The following is a 20,341-nucleotide window of genomic DNA, read 5'->3' as shown; positions in this document are numbered from 1 at the left end:
TCAACAGGAGTGACAGGACCTTCAGGTGTACCTGGACCACCTGGTAGTCCAGGGTTTGATGGTCAACCTGGGCAGAAAGGGGAAATTGGTCCTTATGGTCCCCCAGGTAAGTCCATGTGTTCTTCAAAGACTTAATTCCTTCATGGAAAAATAACATGGTATTAGGTGTGAATGTATTTAATTTCACTTCTTTAGTTGTGTAGGGAGAGTACTGCTGTCTGCAGAAATAAAAGGAGCCTCTCTGTATTGCAGGGCCCAGAGGATTCCCTGGTCCACCTGGTCCTGATGGCTTGCCCGGGGCTATGGGCCCACCAGGGGCACCATCTGTTGCTCATGGCTTCCTTGTTACCAGACACAGTCAAACCATTGAAGAACCGTCGTGTCCATTTGGAACAAGGCTGATTTACCACGGCTACTCCTTGCTCTATGTACAAGGCAATGAAAGAGCACATGGCCAAGATCTGGGTAAGTAGAGACCAAATTACAATTCAGTTAGAATTCATTCAAACCAAATGTATTGAGCAAATCTGTGTAATTGCTCTGGCCCAGACCTAGACATCCCAGAATGAGGGAAGATGTTGCAGTGAATACAACACCTAGTTACTGAGATGGCTCGTGGGGTTTGGACAGTCTGATGGAACTGGGTTTGCTCAGCCTTAGCAGATGTTTATGGGGAGGCCTTTATTGCAGTCTGCAGCTGTCTACAGGGAGGGTAGAGAGAATGGAGTCCCTTCTCGGAGAGTCTCAGTGACAGAAGAAGCAGTGGACACAAGTATGAGATGCATTTCAGTGAAACATAAGTGAAAGCTTTTTTATCATGTGGATGGTCAACCATTGGAACAGAACCCCAGAGAAGTGGTTGAATTTCTTGTCTTTGGAGATCCTCAAAAGTCAACTAAATCTGGACTCACGCAACCAGGTCTAACTGGCAGTAGGATAGATGACCTCTAGAGGTCTATTCCAACCTAATGTATTCCGTAATTCTACAGGCTAGAGTGGGCTACTCCTTGCCTTGTCCTGTTCCTTCCTGGTGAAGCTAAGGGAAGTCACTTCCTCTGAGAGTACTGGGCCCTCCAGAGCAAGTGTTCTTTGCCTTTTTGGCTGCTCCTGGAAATAACTGTTAGGCAGTTGGCAGTGGTTTAACAAAACTGTGTTAAGAAATAACCTTTCACTTAACATTTCAGGCACAGCAGGAAGCTGTCTTCGTAAATTTAGTACCATGCCTTTCTTATTCTGCAATATCAACAATGTCTGTAATTTTGCATCAAGGAATGACTACTCCTACTGGCTGTCTACTCCTGAACCCATGCCAATGAATATGGCTCCTATCACTGGTGATAATATCAGACCATTCATCAGCAGGTATGGTTTCAGTTCTGCTGTATTTATAAAGTGAAAAAGCCTGTGGAAAGAGTGTAGGGTTCTTTAATTTTCTGGACAAGGCTTTTAATCTGTATATTTTTATTTCCTGCCTTTAAATTTAAAGTTTGAATTCTTTTGATGAAATGTTTCAAAGTGTTCATGTTTTCAGTTTAGACTTTGATCAAAAATAAATCCATTTTGGGGGAAACACAAACAACTAGAGTAGTCTATTTTGAGTATAATTGAAATGAAAAGATTTACTTTGAAATGTTGTCTTACAAAAGCTATGATGTACTTTGAAGGAGAAAAAGTTTTGCATTTTTTCACAATTCTTGTCCAAAACACTTCTGTTTTTTGACTAGCCATAGCTAGAAGCTTTTTAGGGCTCAGTTTCCTTTTGTTTGAAAATGGTAACATTTTTATCATAGAGTAGACTGCCAGGCTTCTTCCATTGTTTTAGACATTCTGCTTGAATACAACCATTATTGTCTAAATTAAAAGAAACAATTGCAAAATCAATCATCTACTTTTTAATAATTCCAGATTCCCAGCTAGCATAAAGAATGGTGCTTCTATCAGAGACATAACTGTTCTGCATCAATACATGTTGAACTTTTGGTTCATTTTAAATTTTAGGGCCACTAGAAAAACTCTTCTGGTATAATATGTACAGTGCTGAAGGCAGAGTTGTGAGGAAAAGTGTGGAAAACTGCCCCACCGTTAGGTATGAATCTAACAAGGGAATCTTCGACTTACAGCTTAAGTAATAATCATTAGATACAGACATTACTGTCCTTTGTGTCATTGCTCCTAATCTGTATCAGCTCTTGCTGATGCCTCTTCCAGCCATATTTAGTGAATGGGAGTGGAGATTGCTGGTAATGATTTCTCAGGTACATCCAAGAGAAAGGACAATCCAAATCATCAGTAGGTTGTAGTCTGGGCATCTGGGGTCTTCGAAAAGATGTATGGCTCTACTGCAAAACATTTGCTATTTGTTTTGCATAGTGGAATCCATCTTGTGCCTGCAGTTGTACTCTGTATTCTTACTTTTTGGTTTAGTGCCAAAGAAGTTGATATGTCTTAAAAATGAATGGGCAGATTGAGGACAAGATTCTCAAGAGAGACTATGTTGGTCTTACATTTTTGGTTGTTCATTGCATGTGAATGGAAGGGGCTTGACTTTCAGAAAAATTCAAATTACCAACTTCTGAAATGCATATTCTTTTTATGCCATCCCATACCATGCACCCAAAATAGCCTTTAACAGTCATGTTTGAAACTCTTGCCAAAGGAGGTACTAACCAACACTTTGCCTTATCTCATGCCTACGGAGTAGCTTTTGCAACATAAAAACACGTAAGTGTGTATATGTATGTACATATGTGTGTGTGTGCATGTATGCTTATGTGTTTTTCTCCTTTTAGTTATAGCAACCAGTGAGATAGTTGTAAATTCTAATTTTAGAAAACTAGGAAAGAGTCTGAAAGACTCTTCTTTCAGTTTATTTTATTAGTTTATGCTTTTTAACCAACAGTTTTCCCTGTCCAAAAGTTGAAAATGTGTAGAAGTGTCATTTGCTGCCTTGAGTCATAGGACTTCTTTTCAAGTAAGGCCTTCTACTGAAATACCAGAAATCTCTTGAAGCAAAGCAGAGCTCCAAGAATAGATGCAGCTTTACATTCCTTCTTTTAACTTACTCTTTCATTGATGTGTTTCTTAAAATAACTCTCTTGGTTCTGCACTAAAGATGAAGGCAGTAGGTATGAAAGCAGTCTTCACAAGGCAGAAATAGAATGCTTTCATTCTGAATTCCTTTGCTTCTCTGCATTTTCCAGAATCCAACTTAATCCATTTGCACTTGATTCTTTTCCCTGCTCTGATAACAGGAATCAGACTGTTTAGTTTTGAATCATTTTCATCATTGCTAACTGCAGCAGCCAGTTGAGGAGTTGTACAAGAAAAAATGGATTATATCTACCAAATTCCTTAGTACCAGCCCCCATATTAAAATTCCAGCCCAGCTCATGGATTTTTTACAATTCTCCTGTGAAGGCATGATTGGTCATTGGATTATTCAGTAACCTAGCTGTTCTGAGATGCAATGAATTTATCTAAAGTAAAAGAACTGGTGCTGCATGCCTTTCTGAAGAATTGCTTTGAAGTTTATTGTTCAAGTTACTTTGCTAGAAATCTCTTACTGCAGATACAGAGCACAAATGTAAATAGCAAAAACTTTCAAGGAAAATGCATGGGAAAGAGTCTGCATTAGATTAGATTAGCAGTGATTGCCTTTGTAAGGCATTTGCCAGAGATGGCTTTTTCTCTGGAAGTCAGAGCTAAGTTTAGGATGATGAATTGCTGTTACTTGTTTCTGATCACAGTAGACCACTTTTAAGTGATACTTGCTGAGTTGCAGTGTTTGGCTATTTGCCTCCCATGTTCATGACACTGAGCACTTTTAGAAACTACAGTACAAATGGGACTAGAAAAAGACAAATACATGTAAATCTTCAGGTAAGAGGTCTCTTACTCTCTTCTAATAGGAAAGCTAATAGGAATAAGACTTAACAGTTGAATTGTCTCTAAGTAAGGGAGAAATCAGAAGTTTAATTTCAGAAAAGAAATTAGATATTAAAAGAAATTAGATATTAACAAAAAAGAAAAACCCATTGGCTGTTTTTCTAAATGAAACATGGTGATTTTCCTTTGGTTTTGAAGTGACAACATTTTCTCTTGTAAGATTCCATAAAGAAAGTAACTTCTGAATAAAGAAGTATTAATCCTTAAGTGCACAGAGCTCATTCATGTCTTGGTCTTTCTAGATGCTCTGTGTGTGAAGCTCCTGCTATGGTAATAGCTGTTCACAGTCAAACAATTCAAATACCACCCTGTCCTGAAGGCTGGAGTTCACTTTGGATTGGTTACTCCTTTGTCATGGTAAGTGCACTGAGATGTACTCTGAGCTGAGGAAAGCATTTGCTTCAGGGTTTTGATCTATGGAAAGTTAATATCTGACTCTGTTGCTTCAGGTTTTAGGAGGGCATTAGACCTCCACTCTTTGTAGTGACTTCAAAAATAATCTGATCATTTTCACAGGCAAGGCCTGGGCATGGTCTGAGACACAGCGTGGATCCAGAGCTGTTAGCACTTGGCAGTGGGAGAGAGGCCCCTGTGATGTGGGGTCGGAATGGGGTTGAGCTATTCAGATAAAAGCTGTACCAGACCTTATGCCTTCTGGGCTAAGAGCTGGCCCTGGCATGTTGCTTACATAGAGATAGCTTGGGTCCTGCTGTCTGTCCTGAAGGACTTCTGTGCATACAGCTGCCCTGAAGTTGAATTTGCTGATGTGTTGTGCTGCTGTTAAGTGAGAGAACCCAATGCCGTCTCTGGAGCCTTCAGGTCCACCTTCTTGTTCCTCCTGGAGCTGAGCAACAAAACTGCAGATGGACAAACAGAGGACAAGGAGAGAAGTGTGAAGAAATATTTGTGTGAGAGAGTTCGTAGTTGTAGCAGAAGAGGTAAAGAGTCCCTGTCTGACTGATGCTTTTGCATTTTCCTAGCACACCAGTGCTGGTGCAGAGGGCTCTGGCCAGGCCCTGGCGTCCCCTGGCTCCTGCCTAGAGGAGTTCCGCAGCGCTCCCTTCATTGAATGCCATGGCCGGGGCACCTGCAATTATTATGCAAATGCTTACAGCTTCTGGCTTGCCACTATAGAAAGGAATGAGATGTTCAAGTAAGTGCATGATTTATTTATCATTCTTTGAGACTCAGTTGAGCCTTATCGTTGAATAAAAGAAGTATTTTTTGAATGTAATACATGTTCAAGTATTGGCTGTCCACCAGAACAGTTAGTTTATGTAGTTAATTGTTTTCATAACAGGAAGAAAAAAATTAGTAGCTTTTGGGGGAATTAATGAATGTATCATCAATTAGTGTTTGCAATGTGTCATTTGTACTGTGTATTTTGCTTTTCAGAATAATCTAACAATGTTCACAATTCCACTATGTTTTTGATTGCATTCACCGAGTGGTAAATGGGATAGGTTGACATACTGATTGAAAGTAAATTAGAATGTACAATTTCCTGTAATGGATGTTAACATATAATAGAACCACTTGCAATTAGTACAGGTGTTAAACTAAGTGAGTTGAACAATTATTTACCTTTTCCTAATGTTAGAGGAGCTATGTTTGAGTAAAATGCAGCTGGTGGTAGTAGGCTTTGTTCTCATCTCCTGTACATAAGTATTTTTCAACACAGGCTAATTTGCTCTATATGAATGTTATTAATGTGTTAGCATGTAGATCACTTTCCATGTCTGCATAGCTTAACTGGTCAGCAGGCATTCCTCTGGAGTGCAGGCAAGCACCCTCTTCCACCACAGTCCTGACTGCTGCTCCTGTTACCCTTCATCTCTTCACATCTTCTAGATCTGTGAATGCTGCCTTGTCAGTCTCAGAATGAAGCAGGTTGTTTAGCCAGTTTTCACTGTTTATCAGATAGTTGTCAACAGAGTAGGTAGAAAAACTGAGCACTGGGACTGAGTATTACTGGGGCTGTGATAATCTCATCAACCAGAAAAACTACTACCAAAACCACCCTACCACTGGGGTAAACCCTGGATCCCTAGGAAAGAGGAAAGCCAGTCAGAAGAAAATGTAGAGTGAGCACTACAGTTGTTTCCATTCTTTGAGTCCTACCCAGAGACCTTTCAACTTCAAACTTTTTTCTGGCTACAAACTATGCCTCAGATTAATAAAATAATCCCAGATCAGGGGACCTGCTCTGCTGTCATAAATCACAAATACTACTCAATTTCCTGTAAACTCATAATTTTTTTTAATGAAAAGCACTAAATGCAAGCACTCTTTTGTCTGAAAAGTATCTATTTCTAGTTGCTAGGAGTAATTCCTTATGATAGTTTGGAGACTAAAGGCTTTGGTTTGTGTTTCTATATGACATCACATAATTTCCTTTGCCAGCTTTTCATTTGTCTTTAAAGTCACAAGAGTTAGCAGAAACTCATGAACAGTCAAATTTCAGCTTCTTTGCCCGATTTTATTACCCAAATTCTAGATTGTTTTCAAACTGCTGCTTTAACAGATAGTGTTCTAGGTTAAGGAAATGTTCTGCCTTGTGAAAGAACTGAATTCATCAGTAACTGTAAGTATGTGATGTTTAAACTAATCATATGATAGTTTGTGACCAAACTTGGAAGTGATTACACACTGGAGAATTTAGGAACACCTTCTTGATTCAGCACAGGCTGGAAGAGAGACTTGCATTCAAAGTTGGTGTTGTCCATTATAAACCTGAAAAGTGTCTGTTTGTTTCAACAATTGTTAATGGGTCTTTTAATTTCTTTCTTTTCAATAGGAAACCGACTCCCTCAACTTTGAAAGCAGGGGATCTACGCTCAAATGTTAGCCGTTGTCAAGTCTGTATGAGAAAAACATAATGACTTTTGAATTTCAACTAATTTCACACAATATGGTGCTATTCGTTTAACAGCAATGAAGCCTAGACATATATCATATGTACCTCATTGTTGTCCAGTATGAAAACAGTAAAGTGCCTTTTAGGACCTTGCATAACTAACACACACTGCTTTACTGGCCCTGTCCTTGCTAAAGAAGAAAAGAGACAACAAAGATAAGCTTCAAATGTTGACATGCCAAATGGCACTTTTGATCAAAGTATATGTATTTTTTATATAAATGCAATGCACTGATAGAATAAAAAGTCAGCATTTATCCAGAAAAAAAATGCAAAGGTGCTAGGAGGTATGCAGTTCTGCCTTATACTGTTTGACCCCCCTTTCTCATTCTTGTATTATATATTTAGATTCATTTTTCTTCCCCAGATAAGTTTGTTACCATTATCTAGGTGTCTTAAAATCCCAGACTCTTGGGTATGTACTTATTGTTCTTGTACAAAGAAATACTAATGTAAAAAAGAGGTTTGGGATTACAGACTGTGGTTAAGCAACATGTAACCATCTTTTCACAACATAGTGTGCCATCCTGCAAACCTTTGCTTCTGTTTGTAGTCCTTAGTGCTGTCTGGTTTTAATGGGTCTACATCTGGAAGAGATTGCCAAACTGGCTTCACAAATAGGCAAGTCAGTGTTTCTGCTGTATTGGTACTATGCAGCTTCTTTGTGCAGTAGAACAAACTTTCCTGTGGAATAAAGAATGATCCAGTAATGGTCAAGAAAAAATATATATATAAATATTTTAGTAATTTATATAGATATCAACCATTAGGCAAATCAAGCTCTGAGTTTATAATTTCAAAAAGAAGCTTACAAAATTTTTCTTCTTTTCAGTGTCATGAATTAGGTGTTAAATGCCAAAATATGATGTGAAATGTTCATTTTACATAGGCCATTTCAATGCTGAAGTTGCAGAGACTGAACCCAGGTTAATAGCTATTTGTGTTTATAATAGCAAATCCTGCTTTGAGCTTATAGTCTTTATTCTGTATTTAATATTTTTCAGGGTTTTAAACACTACTCACACACTGAATGACTTGATTTTGAAAAGTATAAGGCCTTAATTTTGTTAATATTGTGCCAAAAAAATTCTTCGAAGTGGCCTCAGAAATATTTCTAAAGAATTTCTATGCAATGATACCATTGTTTGAGCATGTCTGTGTCCAAAAATGTTTTGTGGACTATTACCATGCAAATACCAGAAGATTTTTGCAAATGCCAAGGCCTTTGTTAATTTCTTACATGTGTATTTCTTAAAAATTCAAGTTTGTAATAAAACTATTTGTGTAAAAAAAAAAAAAACCAGAAGAAAGGAGCAGTTTTTACTAATTTGTTATTCGCTATCATTTACAGCAATGAATTAATTTTTAATAAGCCACCAATAAATGCACAAGCTTGATGCAATCCTAGATGATTTTTGTTTTGCACATCTTGCAGATGTACAAAGCATCTTCTAATGGGGGAAACAGGACACTGTGCTGACACCTCTGTTGTTATCTTGTAAGAACTGAAACTGATAGATGAAACATGCGAAACATCTATCACTGAAATATATTTGATACGAACACATTACAAAAATCTGCTAATTTCATCTCAGCTCATGGGAATCAATCAAGTTATGCACGTTTTTCACTTTTTCTTTAGTATTTCATGCACAAATCAGGACTGAATTATACAGGATAAAAATTAAAATATCTCATATAATTTTGCTTGTAAGTGGGCAAGGTGAATTTTGGCTCTGGTTGAAGAGGAAATGGGCCATGCTATAGTTTTCCTTGGCAAAAGCACATAATTTGTTAAAGTTTCATGCTGTTTTCCCAAATTTGTGAAGACACTGTGGCTGCTGCTGCTGTTCTGAACTGGGCTTTCACTTAAAATCCTTCAGGGCATTCTCTGACCAAATGACTGAAGGCTCCTGGATAGAAGCTGGTCATTTTGTTTAGCAGTGATTCTTAACTCTCCTGGAAGTTTTGACATCTGATAATTTTATTTATGAATGACCAGTCCTCATGAAAGTTCCTTGCTAGTCTATAAAAGTCTTACTATGTCTAAGCAGCCTCATGCAGGGTTTTCCAAAGTGACACTTGATATCCAGAAGAAGAGGAGACTATAAGGTGATTCCTTGTGGCATCTAGGAAAAACTGCGCAAATATTCAGTCTTCGCTAACTCAGAGCATCCAAACTGCTGCTCACACTCTACAGCTTATGTCCTGGTCAGCTAGGGATTTAATTTGCTATGGTCAAATTGTCTTAGAATTGCCAGACAGTTGAGTTTATAAAGTCCTTCATGTATGTTTAAATCATCTGGGTGTGTATGAACCCTTGTCTTCTCAATTGGGAACATCTGGAAACAAGGTCCTTTGCAAATTTTCAAAAAGTGCTTGAACTGTAGTTTGGTATCTTCCTTATCTAATCGTAATTATTTATTCCATAACCTCCAGCTCATATAATGACCTAAACCATTCTCATGCTAAAGATGCTATTTATTTTTAAATCAGTCAGAAAACTTTTTGATGCTTATTGAATATCAGTCAGATATTCATATTTCAGATGAAAATGTGTGAACACTTGATTTTGATGCCCTGGGTGAGGAAGAGCCCACGTGAAACACTGCCTTGCTTTCAAAAATCTCTTAAATACCCCATATTCAGGCATTTATGGCCATTGTTGTGGCTACAATACAGTTCATTGTGTGAACAGGCAACTGCAAACACATCAGTTATTCGTCTTGCAGAAGCTTTCAGGAGAAAATTTTTGAGTGCAGTACTTGAAGAGTTGCTGTCATGATCCAAATAAATACATTTCTAAAACAGCAGGTGGTGCTCTTGCTCTCTTTGTGGTAACATTGGGATGGACAACTTTACTCTAACAAATACCTTGGTCTCTAATCTGCTAACATGACTCTGTTGTCTATATGACTATTTTCCCATGTCTCCATCTCTATTTTGACATGTCCTAATCACCAGCAATTTTCCTTTTGAAATAGGAATGGATCAGTTTTCAGTTAAAAAAAAATTCTATACATACTGCAAAATAAAAATAGAATATAATTAAATGATCCAATATCTATTTTGAAACAAATGATCTCTTAGCCTGTGTGTCTTTTCTGATAAATGTACATTCAGTTTATATCTCTTATCCATTTTATAGTGGCAACTTCCTTGATGAAATACACTTTTTTCTATGTAACACGACTCCTGAGAACAGTATCCCCCTACTAGGCTCCCAGAAAAGTGATTGTATTTTAATGACTGAAATTTTAAACCTGCATGACTTTTTGAGAATTCCTTTCCTGTCTTCCATGTTTTACAAATCTGGAATAATCTGCACTAACTGCATAAGGTGAAACATAAACACGGGCCAAGGCTTGTGGATCTCAGAGCACCAACTAAATAGAAAACATAGCACGTGGCACAAAGGCAGACCACTGGCTAGCTGAAATGGCAGCTATCTCAGTATCTGCCTGTATCTCCATCTCTTACCCTATAAAGGTGGTTGGCCATGCCTGCACCGGGACTCCTGGAAGGAGACTGGCAGCATTTTTGCAGAGGTTGCAGTGGAGCTTCTCTCTCTCTGCTGGTCACATCGTGGCAGCGATGTGCTGCCCACTGCATTTCCACTTCTGCGTACAGAAATTACCTTTCTTACGATCTTCACATTCTGAATTAGAAAACGGTGAGAACATGAGAGACCATGGTGGACCTTTAAATGCATGTTTCGAGCTCAGAGAAATGCTGAGACCAGTGATGGATGGTCTGGGATAGAATTAATCCGCATTAGGAAAAGAAGTATCCAGTGGCTACATGGAAGTGCTCAGTCTGTCTGTTTCAGAGGTAAGATGGTAGAGAGAAGGAAATAATTCCACCCATCCATTTAGTTACAGTACAGTATGAAATGGATCATAATTGTGAATTTGTAATATTGAGGATGTCTCTACAGCAGAATTATAAACAAAAAATAATACACAAACTTAGTTTTAGCACTAACAGCTAAACAACAAGCGCATATTTTTTGTGAAAGATGTGCCAACAGAACAAACTCAAAAAATTTTCCTGGAAGTATAATCTTTAAACCATTCTCTTTCTTCAGAGTATCAGAAGAAAGTCCTTCCAAAATATGCAGAGGGGAGTGTGTGGATTTTGGCTATTTCTCTCTGGCAAACAATAAGCTTGTTGTGTTGCCTGAGGTGTTAATACCTGTGGGAGGATAAATCACTACTGCTTCTCATGAACACAGGAATGCTTCTATTGTAAAGATATTTTACCCAGTCAGGCTTACTGACACCACCTTCTATACAGCTCCCACTGTTAGAGTATGATACTCAGAGCTGAATATTCTTATTTACTTTTCAATGTTGATTTTTAAAGAAATATTCCTTCCCAGCTCTTTATTGTCTTCAAACCAGAGAACACAGTATAAACATTCAAAAGATTTAAAAATGTCTGAATCTTTTACATATGTTAGGGAACTGCTTTTTTTTTCCTCTGGCTATATGGAGTCAGCTATATTTATTATAATTGGTGTCCAGAGGACAGAAGACTTGACAGAGTGAAAGTTATAGATGGAACGTGATCATTTGATGCTCTGTCAACTCCTGTCTCGCCTAAGAAAACATGTTAGATTTCATGCAGAATTGTGGCAGGATTCATTTGTCATCTCAATCCCATGAAATATGATATACACTGTAGTAAATAAACATGTAAAATGGCTTGGGCAGGGGAGAAAGTCCTTGTAAAACAGTCTAAAGAGCACTGATCAAACCTTTTTGTTATTAGTGCACAGCTTTTAGGCCAGTGTAACCTGTGGTATGTTTTTGCCAGAATGTACCGCTCAGTCTTACACCAGAGTGCTCATTCCTCACCACTGGTTCCTGGAAGAGGTTCAAAGTGAAGAGTGTGAGATCATGCCCAGTGTTACCTTCTGCCAAAGCTTTCGTTATCTTTGTGGGCATAGTAGCTGGCAGTGGAGGATGTTCTCGTCTTCCTATTTCCTCTAAATAATTACAGCTGCATTTTTTCCAGCCTAATTTGGACATGAACCTGTTTGAGAGATGTGATCTAAGTGTCAACAAAACCATAGGAACTTGCAATGCAGTCACATGAATCCCATGTCAAGAATTGCTTCTGTGTACCACTTTCAGTAATGTATCTGGGAATCCCCACAGAAACACTGATTCCAAGGGCAGTGTCAGCATGCACCGTTTTATAGTTCTATTGAGATCCACCTCCTACTTCCCTGGTCTGATTGTGTTGCAGTGTCTGTGGGAACTCAGACTGGTAAGAAGGTGAGTACCAGACGGAAGTGAATGAAGACAGTAACTCAACACTGACAAACAAATTTGCCATTTGCTCTCATTTCCACTTAGACAGACTACAACTTTTTCAGATTTTTTTTCACTACCCTTGATCACTTGGGAACTGTCAACTGTCTCTGTTCTAAAGCTAATACTATCCAGGCCTCTTGGCATTGTCCCTGAACTGAGGGAAGGACCTAGCCCAGGGCAATGAAAGATACACCCTCTCTTGTTCTCAGCCTTTCTTTTCTCAGTAAAAAAAAACATAGAAAAGGAAAGAAGTTCTGGTGTTCCAAAAAAACAAAAACCCAAAGCCACACTGCATTTCTCCTTCTCCTCTGTTCAAAGGCAAGTCTTACTTCAGGGAAAGGTGATGACCTCTTTAAAATGGGAAGGAAAAAATTGGAAATGGAAATTTGAGAAATTATTCCCTAGATTATATATTCACATTATAAAAATAGTCACAGTAAAAAGACAATATCTGAAATGCTATAATCACCTATAGTTACGTGAGAATTTGAGGGATTTCCTGTAGAGATGGTGATTTTTTAACAGGAAAGCTACAGAAGTTGTGAAGGCTTAATTAAAAAAAAAGAGTCTTCTGAAAACAACCATACACATTTGAAATAAAAATTTTATTCAGATTGCAAAGATTACTGGGATTGCTAGTGGTGCAAACCAGAAGCACATACATTTCCTAGAGGAAGCCACTGCGACCTGGCAATCACAGGTACAAACAACCGGGAAAATAGCTGGGAATCTGCTCAGATGAGGTGCTTTGGAGCTCCTGCAAAGTGGAACTTAACAGGCATTCACTTTTTCAAAGAACTGTTGTAAAAACAGTGAGTAGGTCCTACTTGTCAAAGGGCAAGGTTGTCTTGGAAGAACATGTGTGAAGAGGATCTGAAAGCAACAGCCAAGTGTGTGAGCCACCACTATAAAAAATTAGTTCTTCCATGTAGCCTTGGTACCAAAGCATTTTTTGGGGGTATTTTCTATCCTCTCCTAATCAGAGAAATCTTGCCAACACAGGTATATTAATAACTATTTTCAATAAGTAGTTTTCTTCCCAGAAACACAGTAGAGAGGAATTTTTAAAAGTTTTTCTCCTCTATCAAGAAAATTGCAGAGAATCACAGTGAGAGAGGAAAAAAAATTGTAGTTGTTTGTTTGCTCTTGCAAGGCACTGAACATGACCCCTCAGGAATGTGTAGGAGAGGAAATGAAAAGCAGACGTGGGAAGCTGAAAAAGCAGCACTTCTCCTCTATCATTAAGTATATAATAAGGTAGATTACATCAGTTGTCCTAGTCTCCCTGGTGAACAGGTGTCATAGATACAGCACTGTCTAATCAAATATTAACTCATCATGTGGCAGCAGTGGAGAGGGAATGTGTAAGATCATCTACCTCCTTTCACATGTGGCCAAGTCTTCCATGAGGCACCAAGGTTCAGCAAAGGACATTCTTGTCATTCCTATGGGTTCTTATGAATCTAATTTTATATAGTTGCATAGACTTGTGACAACTGATTTTTTTCTGCTTCCTGAACAAAAATACATTAGATGCTAAGATATGAATGTCACAAACTCAGACAAAATTTATGTTTATGTACATTTTTATACAATGAACCCACAGGAAGTTACTGTCTTCAACCTTTACTTAGAATAAACTGATACACAAGATTTTTGTTTCATATAGTTCTAAGTTGTTTACAATTACAAATAAATGCCATTGCTCCCATGAAAGTGAGATGACTTGCTGTTAGTTAGAAAGGAAGTCAGTCCTAAACTCCTGGACCAGATCTGTCCCTGCTGGGTCATGGTCTGCCCAAAGTGTCTGGCTCTCCTGAATGGTGATGAAATACTTGTTTAGTTTTTGAATATTCCATTGCACTTGCTAGACTTTTTTAATTTATACAACTTTACATAGACTCCAAAGCATTGCAGTGGTTTTAAAATGACAGCTGAATCAGATATGTGGGTATTGCTCATAAGATATCAAATAACCTGAACAAAGGTACCTGATGAGATTTGCTTTCTGTCTTCTCAGTCACTTTCCTGACGGAGGAAAAAATCGCTAACATTGTATTCAAAGCAGAACCTCCGAAGCAAACTAATGATAAGTGAAATGAGGCAAGGCATTTTTTCAGGACATACAGCTTATGACTTACTCTCTTTTTCTTTGGGCTCCAGGAAGAGTCAGTATAAAAAGGAGAAACTCTCACTAGGAGAGGTTATTCTGCATAACCATCTATCCTGATGTAGGGACTTTTACAAATGTCCTCTTTGATCCATCCTAGCTGTCCTTTTTCCAAGATGAGAAGCCTAAAACTCCTTCAGACAGTTTCAAGGAGGGGATTAGAAACTCTTGTTATTTAATAGAGAAAGGACTTAGTAAACTCGGTGTAAATTGACCTTTGAAAAATCAGCCAGGAGAGTCCTTTATAACCATCAAAGGGAGATTTGGAGCTATTTTTTCAATAAAAATGTAGGTACGAAAACTGTTAAGTGCAAAGGCATGACAAATTTGCATAGCTATTTGGTGGGATTGACTGGGCTGGCAGGACTGGAGTGCTAAAATGGTTCTAAGATGGTGGGGGTTTGTGGAGTGAGAAGCTGCATGGTGCTTAATTTCCACCTGGGCCAAAACCATGCACCATCCCAACCTGTGTTATCACTTACTGAAAAGAAATGCACAGCTCTTTGTCCATATCTGTAGTTTCTTTTTATCAGATTCTACCCTTCTATGTTCTGGTGAGATTCTTATTATGGATTATATATCTAAATATATATATTAAAATAGTAAATATAATGCATAACACATTAAATCAACTGTTATTTTATATGTATTTTACGTCTAAGGACTATTAACACATCATCTGTACTACTTGTCACAAACATTATTAAAATTCATCTGACACAAGGCTGAACCTAATCTGTAATAAGTAAGAAGACTTGCTCAGTAGTTTTTAATTATTCAGTGAAGGTGGAAGATGTGCCAAGAGCTGGAGAGCTCTAGGTGCAAATTTGAGCTCTGGCTCAGCTCCACCTTGAAGGGAGGTGCAGGTGCAGACTGTTCCCTCTCCAACCTGTTTGCTTTTGGGAAGAAGCCCAGCACAGGGAAAAAAAAGGGGCAGACAGTCTGGTCATGAGCTCCAGCCTGTTCATGGTGTGGGCAGTCAGTGCGTTAGGACTGACGATACATTGTGGGGTAAATTTGCTCTGTGGCTGGGATATGACCAAGTCCTTGATGTAAAAACACAACACCAGCACTACAGTGAAGTACAGCAGATGTTACCCTACTCTGCTTCTGCTCAAGGCAGTGTTAGCCCATGGGAGCAGAGCTGGTGAGGCTTGGGCACCCTCTGATGTATTTTAAAAGAGGCATTCAAAAAAAGCGTGGCTGGGCCACCTGTTGATGATAAAACCTTGTCAATTTATTTGAGATTAATTGAGGATGCCTCCATGGGTTCTGTATTGTATCACCTTCAATATCTTCCAGATACCTGAATGTGACAGAGGCAGTGAAAGGAGGCAATCTTCTTGAACTCTCACTTCTGGAAAGGAGACCAGTAAAGGCTTGTCATCAGTTTCTATTAACACTAAATATTTTAGCAAGCACTTGTCATTTTAAGGATCATGGGGAAAACAAAGTAGTCATCTGCCTCCTGTAGCAATTTTCATAGCTCATGAGACTAATAGTTCCTGTCAGGTAGCTGGAGAGCTTTTTCATTATGCACAGCTCACAGCCTTTTTGTATTTGGTATTGAAAGCACAGGCTCCAGCCTTACGCTACCAAGAACATGCTACATATTTTAATAACTTCCTAGAATCGCTCACCATTTGCAAGAGGCACAGCACTGTGCTGCAAAGCACAGAAAGAACAGCAGTGAGTCTACAGGATTCACCATCTTTGTAGGGTTTGGGCAGAAGTGCAATAGTCTCATTGAAAGGCATTGAGAACAGGCTTTGGTATGATCTTGGTGAACTCGTGATCCTTACTTTTGTCATCCCCAGCATATGCTTTGAGTTGGTCTAGATTTTAATTTTTTTTGAATAGCCATATTATTGGCGGGTCTTAGAGGGCTTGTTACAGAAGAAAAGAAACACAGAATAGAAATATTCTCTTGTTTTTGTAAGAAGTAAAGACTCATTACCAACAGAGAGATTCTACTGCAATAAACTTGTACTGATGGGACAGGTTTAAGCACTTAATCCTTTTTCTGCTCCTGTTACAACAATTCCTAGAATATGGCAATGCTAACAGGATGTTTTTCATAGAGATTAAGAAGGATTATTCATTTTAGTGACTCATCTCTAGCCATTGTTGAAAGCTCTGGTTGATTGTACAAACAGTGTGTTTTCCTGATGAAATGAAAGCAAACTGAAGAGACCTGTTCCCTTTCAGCCACCATCTATTCTGACCTTTGTTTGCTGTCTGTTATCAGTATAATGGTTAAAAATCCCACCAAAGTCTAGTTCTCTTCAGTCTGTCCCATGTGTTAGCCCAAACACCTGTCTCCCCCTGTCCTTTACCTCTACAGGCTATTCAGAGACAAACACCACCACAACATGTAGTGTCTACTCTGTTTTGTTTCAGAGTGGTGTAACCTATGTGTGTCAGTATTAGGGACACATACTCATCTGGTCCTGCTTAAAAATTAATTCTGGGAAAAGTAGGTCTGAGAAAATTTTCTGCAACAAAAGAAATTCTCTTTTGACAAGCTAAAATATACAGCTGGGTGGAAGCACAAGAGCAAGTAAAATGCTCCACAAAAAAGATGCAAAAATTTCTTGCTCTTTTACAGAAAGGCAGGAATTGTGCTGCTGAGTAAGGTTCTCAGCTCTCATCTTCCTCTGCTGTATGTAGACAAAGTCTGTCCCTTTTGTAAGGGCAAACTATAAACTCCTGGTTGAATTAATTTTGTGTCCTTTTAGTCTGCTTGAAAAAGATTTAAATAATGGGAACAAACAACAAAAGCCTTTACTTTAAAAAAATAGAACCTAGCTTTGGAATATATCTTTTAACACTAACTTTCCTTGTGCAATTGAAGAGCTTCTTACCTTATCTCCAGGGGGTTGTCTGCAAAAAGCCTCCCACTGAATTTTTTTCATGTGTGGGGAAGTCGATTTGCTTTCAATCTTTCAGTTTTTTAGATCTTCCTCTGCCTTGTTACCTACTACTTTATGGTCAAAATTGTCAGAAGTCTTTTGAAGTGTAACAAATGCATACATTCAAGATAGCTTTTTGGGTTATATTTTCTAAATAATTACTTTTACCCAGTAAAAAAAGTAATTTTCTTACGTTGTAAACAAAATGGACTTTGATTAAACATCATGCAGGAAAAGTTGCTTGGAAGAATGACTTGCCTGTGAAATAGGAAATATATGTTCTCTTGACATCATTGACATGACACATACTGCCATCTGGGTGTTCTGAGAAAGCACCTGGCTTGCTTCCTTACCTGCTGCTCTCCTTTCTCAGTGGCCACATCAAAGTGCGCTACAAATGCAAAAACGTCATCACATGTCAGGCTTTCAACCTTACCTAATGTCATTTGCTCGAGGCTTTTGCAATCTGATTATCATTCCCGTTTCCCTCAGGCATAGGGGTTGAGGCAAAGATGCCCTGGAACCATGGGCTGGAAGTAGAGCTGGAGCCCAAATTCTTCACACAGTGCCTACTCTGAGGCCATGTCCACAGGCACTGCTGTCTTTGTGTCCACAGTTACTGCCAACTACTGCCAGTACTTTATAGGTGAATAAACCCATTACTTCTGAACTGTTCACAGAATCACAGAATGGTTGGGGTTGGAAGGGACGTCTGGAGATCACCCAGTCCAACACTCCTGCTAAAGCAGGCTCACTGAGAGCAGGTTGTCCAGGTGGGTTTTGAGCATCTCCAGAGAAGAAGAATCCACAACCTCTCTCAGCAGCCTGTTAAAGCACCATATGATAATACCACATTTATAGAATATTTTCTGCTGAAGTACCTACCCCAAATTAATCATAGCTGATGTTAAATGCACTTTTTCTGCTTCACTTACTTTCTCTGTGCCTAGGTAACTGAATGCTGGTGAAGTGGCTAATCTGACACTTTATTAGATATGTGTCTATGTGTAGGTCACTAAGAGTATATTAGGAATGCAGTGACATTTGTCATTCAAACTGTCACATCGACCAAGCCACTGCGAGTGTTAATGATTTTACAACTGACTGAACTCTGTTAAGTGTCTCAGGTTGGCAAGAAGAGACATTTTTTTTTTCTTTTAATGAGTAAAAATTTTATTTTCTTTCCACATTAATATCCTCTTAGATGGTATTGTAGTCCTTAGATACTTTCAGAGGAATGTTAAGACACATTGAGTAAGAAACAAAAAAAAGAGGTTAAATTGCAATCTACTCCCTGTCCTATGTTTTCTTTCTTTGTGGCAGATGGCTGAGGTTCCTATTACACTGTTCAGTCTTCCAGGAATTTGAAGGAAGGTATTTCATTGCCCTCAGGAACTCAAGGGGGTTTGTATTATAGTGAAGTACCAAGAAGTTGTTTCAATAGGTGCAGTTGCCAGGAAGCTCACAATATAGGTTAAATCTTTATCATGAGTCTGGTTTCTTCTTACCATAGGCTGAAGCAATAATGGCAAACTGTATTAAAAATCAAAATCATTTAGTAAAGTATGATGGAGAGAACAAACAGGATTTTTCTAGAATTTAGAAATAAATTGTCCATTGACTACTGCTGATGGAGTCAGCTGATGGAGTAATCTCCACTTCATTCTGTGAACAATAGGACATATGGTCAGCTGGGGTTTACTAGATACTTCCAAAGCATCGTTATTCCAGCTAGAAATGCTATCCACTGTGAAGTCAAACCCCCACAGTGGAGGGAAGCTGCTGAGTCTTTGCACTCTGCCAGAGCACAGGCGCTGCCCCGACTGGATGTAGCCCAACTGGAGCCACAGCTATGACAGGACACTGAGCAGAGACGTGGCAGCCTGGAAACTCTGTCCCTGGTCATTATGTTCATTGCTGCTATAAAAAGACTTCAGTCAATTATGAATTTTGTCAGAACATTCTAATACGGATGGAAGGAGAAGGTCACTTTGAAAATAGCTCATATTTATTTGTCTGTCAGTGCTTGTAAGAAATTATACACATACACCAGATGCTAGACTGGCTGTGCCCTTTGTTCATAACTCTGGCAAATAAAACAAAAAAAAGAATGTCCAAGTGGTATAGTTTTAATAATCCCAAAGATTAGCAACTAATCCCAAACAATAATGAATTTTCCATCAGCATGACTTGTAGGTCACTGTCACTATAAATCTAGTCCAATAAAGTTCATTACCCAGAAGAATGCTCATGGAGTGCAGAAGAAGAGAACAGAAGCCAGGGTCAGGGATGGAAAAAGTAAAAATGATAAAACATTGCCTGGAAGGTACTGTATTAACAATCAGTAGATAGCAAAGCACTGAATTTAACCAATACTCATATACTCCACAAGGAAAATACCTTTAAGGAGGTAAACAACCATCATCTTTTCCATTTACATTGCTATCTGTTCCATTCCATCTTAATAATACCAAGTCTTTGTGTCATAAGTAGAGTCCTTGATTTTATCATGAGTGTTCTTTGAATGACTGCTAGACATACTGGGTGAAGAGACTGGGACTTGTGCTCAGGTAACTGAATTCTGGACAAAATGGTTCTGAGTCAGTAACGCTCTACAGAGAAAAAGATGTGTGAGGAGAGACATATCCTTGGCAAAATGGGAAAAGACTACTCTGGTCACAGCATACCTTTGCTGAGTATGTCATAGGAATACTACCCTTGTGCTATGAAGTTCCAAAAAAGTCAGTCCTAAATTGCTCTTTGTGACCCACAGATACGTAAGGCCATGGCCCATGGAACTGTGAAGTTCTGACGCAGATGAAATATCTTAAGACCAAAACTGCAAACCAGAAGCCTTCTGCTCAGAATCCAGGTTATCTGGGAGGTAAGGGAAGTACATGGGATTAGTTTAAACTCTGTTGTGACTAAACACTGACATGAAACCATGACCTGAGTTAATTTCTGAAATGGTATCAAAAACATATCCATGTGAACAAATGAACATTTGACACTGTCTCCTGCAATGTTGCAGTCTGGATGGGTGGACAGTTAGAGCAGTAATGAACCAGCTGGATGG

At 38.7% G+C, this 20,341-nt stretch overlaps 1 protein-coding gene across 1 annotated transcript in view; it reads left to right on the top strand.

The window, feature by feature from the left end:
• Window positions 1–9,672, top strand: part of COL4A1 (collagen type IV alpha 1 chain) — a 120,736-nt gene extending 111,064 nt beyond the window's left edge. The window contains exons 47-52 of the mRNA XM_042038484.1: window positions 8–106; window positions 253–465; window positions 1,185–1,362; window positions 4,188–4,302; window positions 4,926–5,098; window positions 6,743–9,672. Of these exons, the coding sequence (XP_041894418.1) occupies window positions 8–106; window positions 253–465; window positions 1,185–1,362; window positions 4,188–4,302; window positions 4,926–5,098; window positions 6,743–6,824 (860 nt within the window). The 3' untranslated portion in view covers window positions 6,825–9,672. The remainder of the gene's footprint in view (window positions 1–7; window positions 107–252; window positions 466–1,184; window positions 1,363–4,187; window positions 4,303–4,925; window positions 5,099–6,742) is intronic.
• Window positions 9,673–20,341: the final 10,669 nt, after the last annotated feature.

This window comes from Corvus kubaryi, unplaced genomic scaffold (genome assembly GCF_017639235.1).
Source record: "Corvus kubaryi isolate FWS band 111438036 unplaced genomic scaffold, C.kubaryi_AGA036_p1.0 133, whole genome shotgun sequence".
NCBI lineage: Eukaryota > Metazoa > Chordata > Aves > Passeriformes > Corvidae > Corvus > Corvus kubaryi.
The sequence above is the reverse complement of the archived record's forward strand: the minus strand, read 5'-3'. Positions and strand labels throughout refer to the sequence as shown.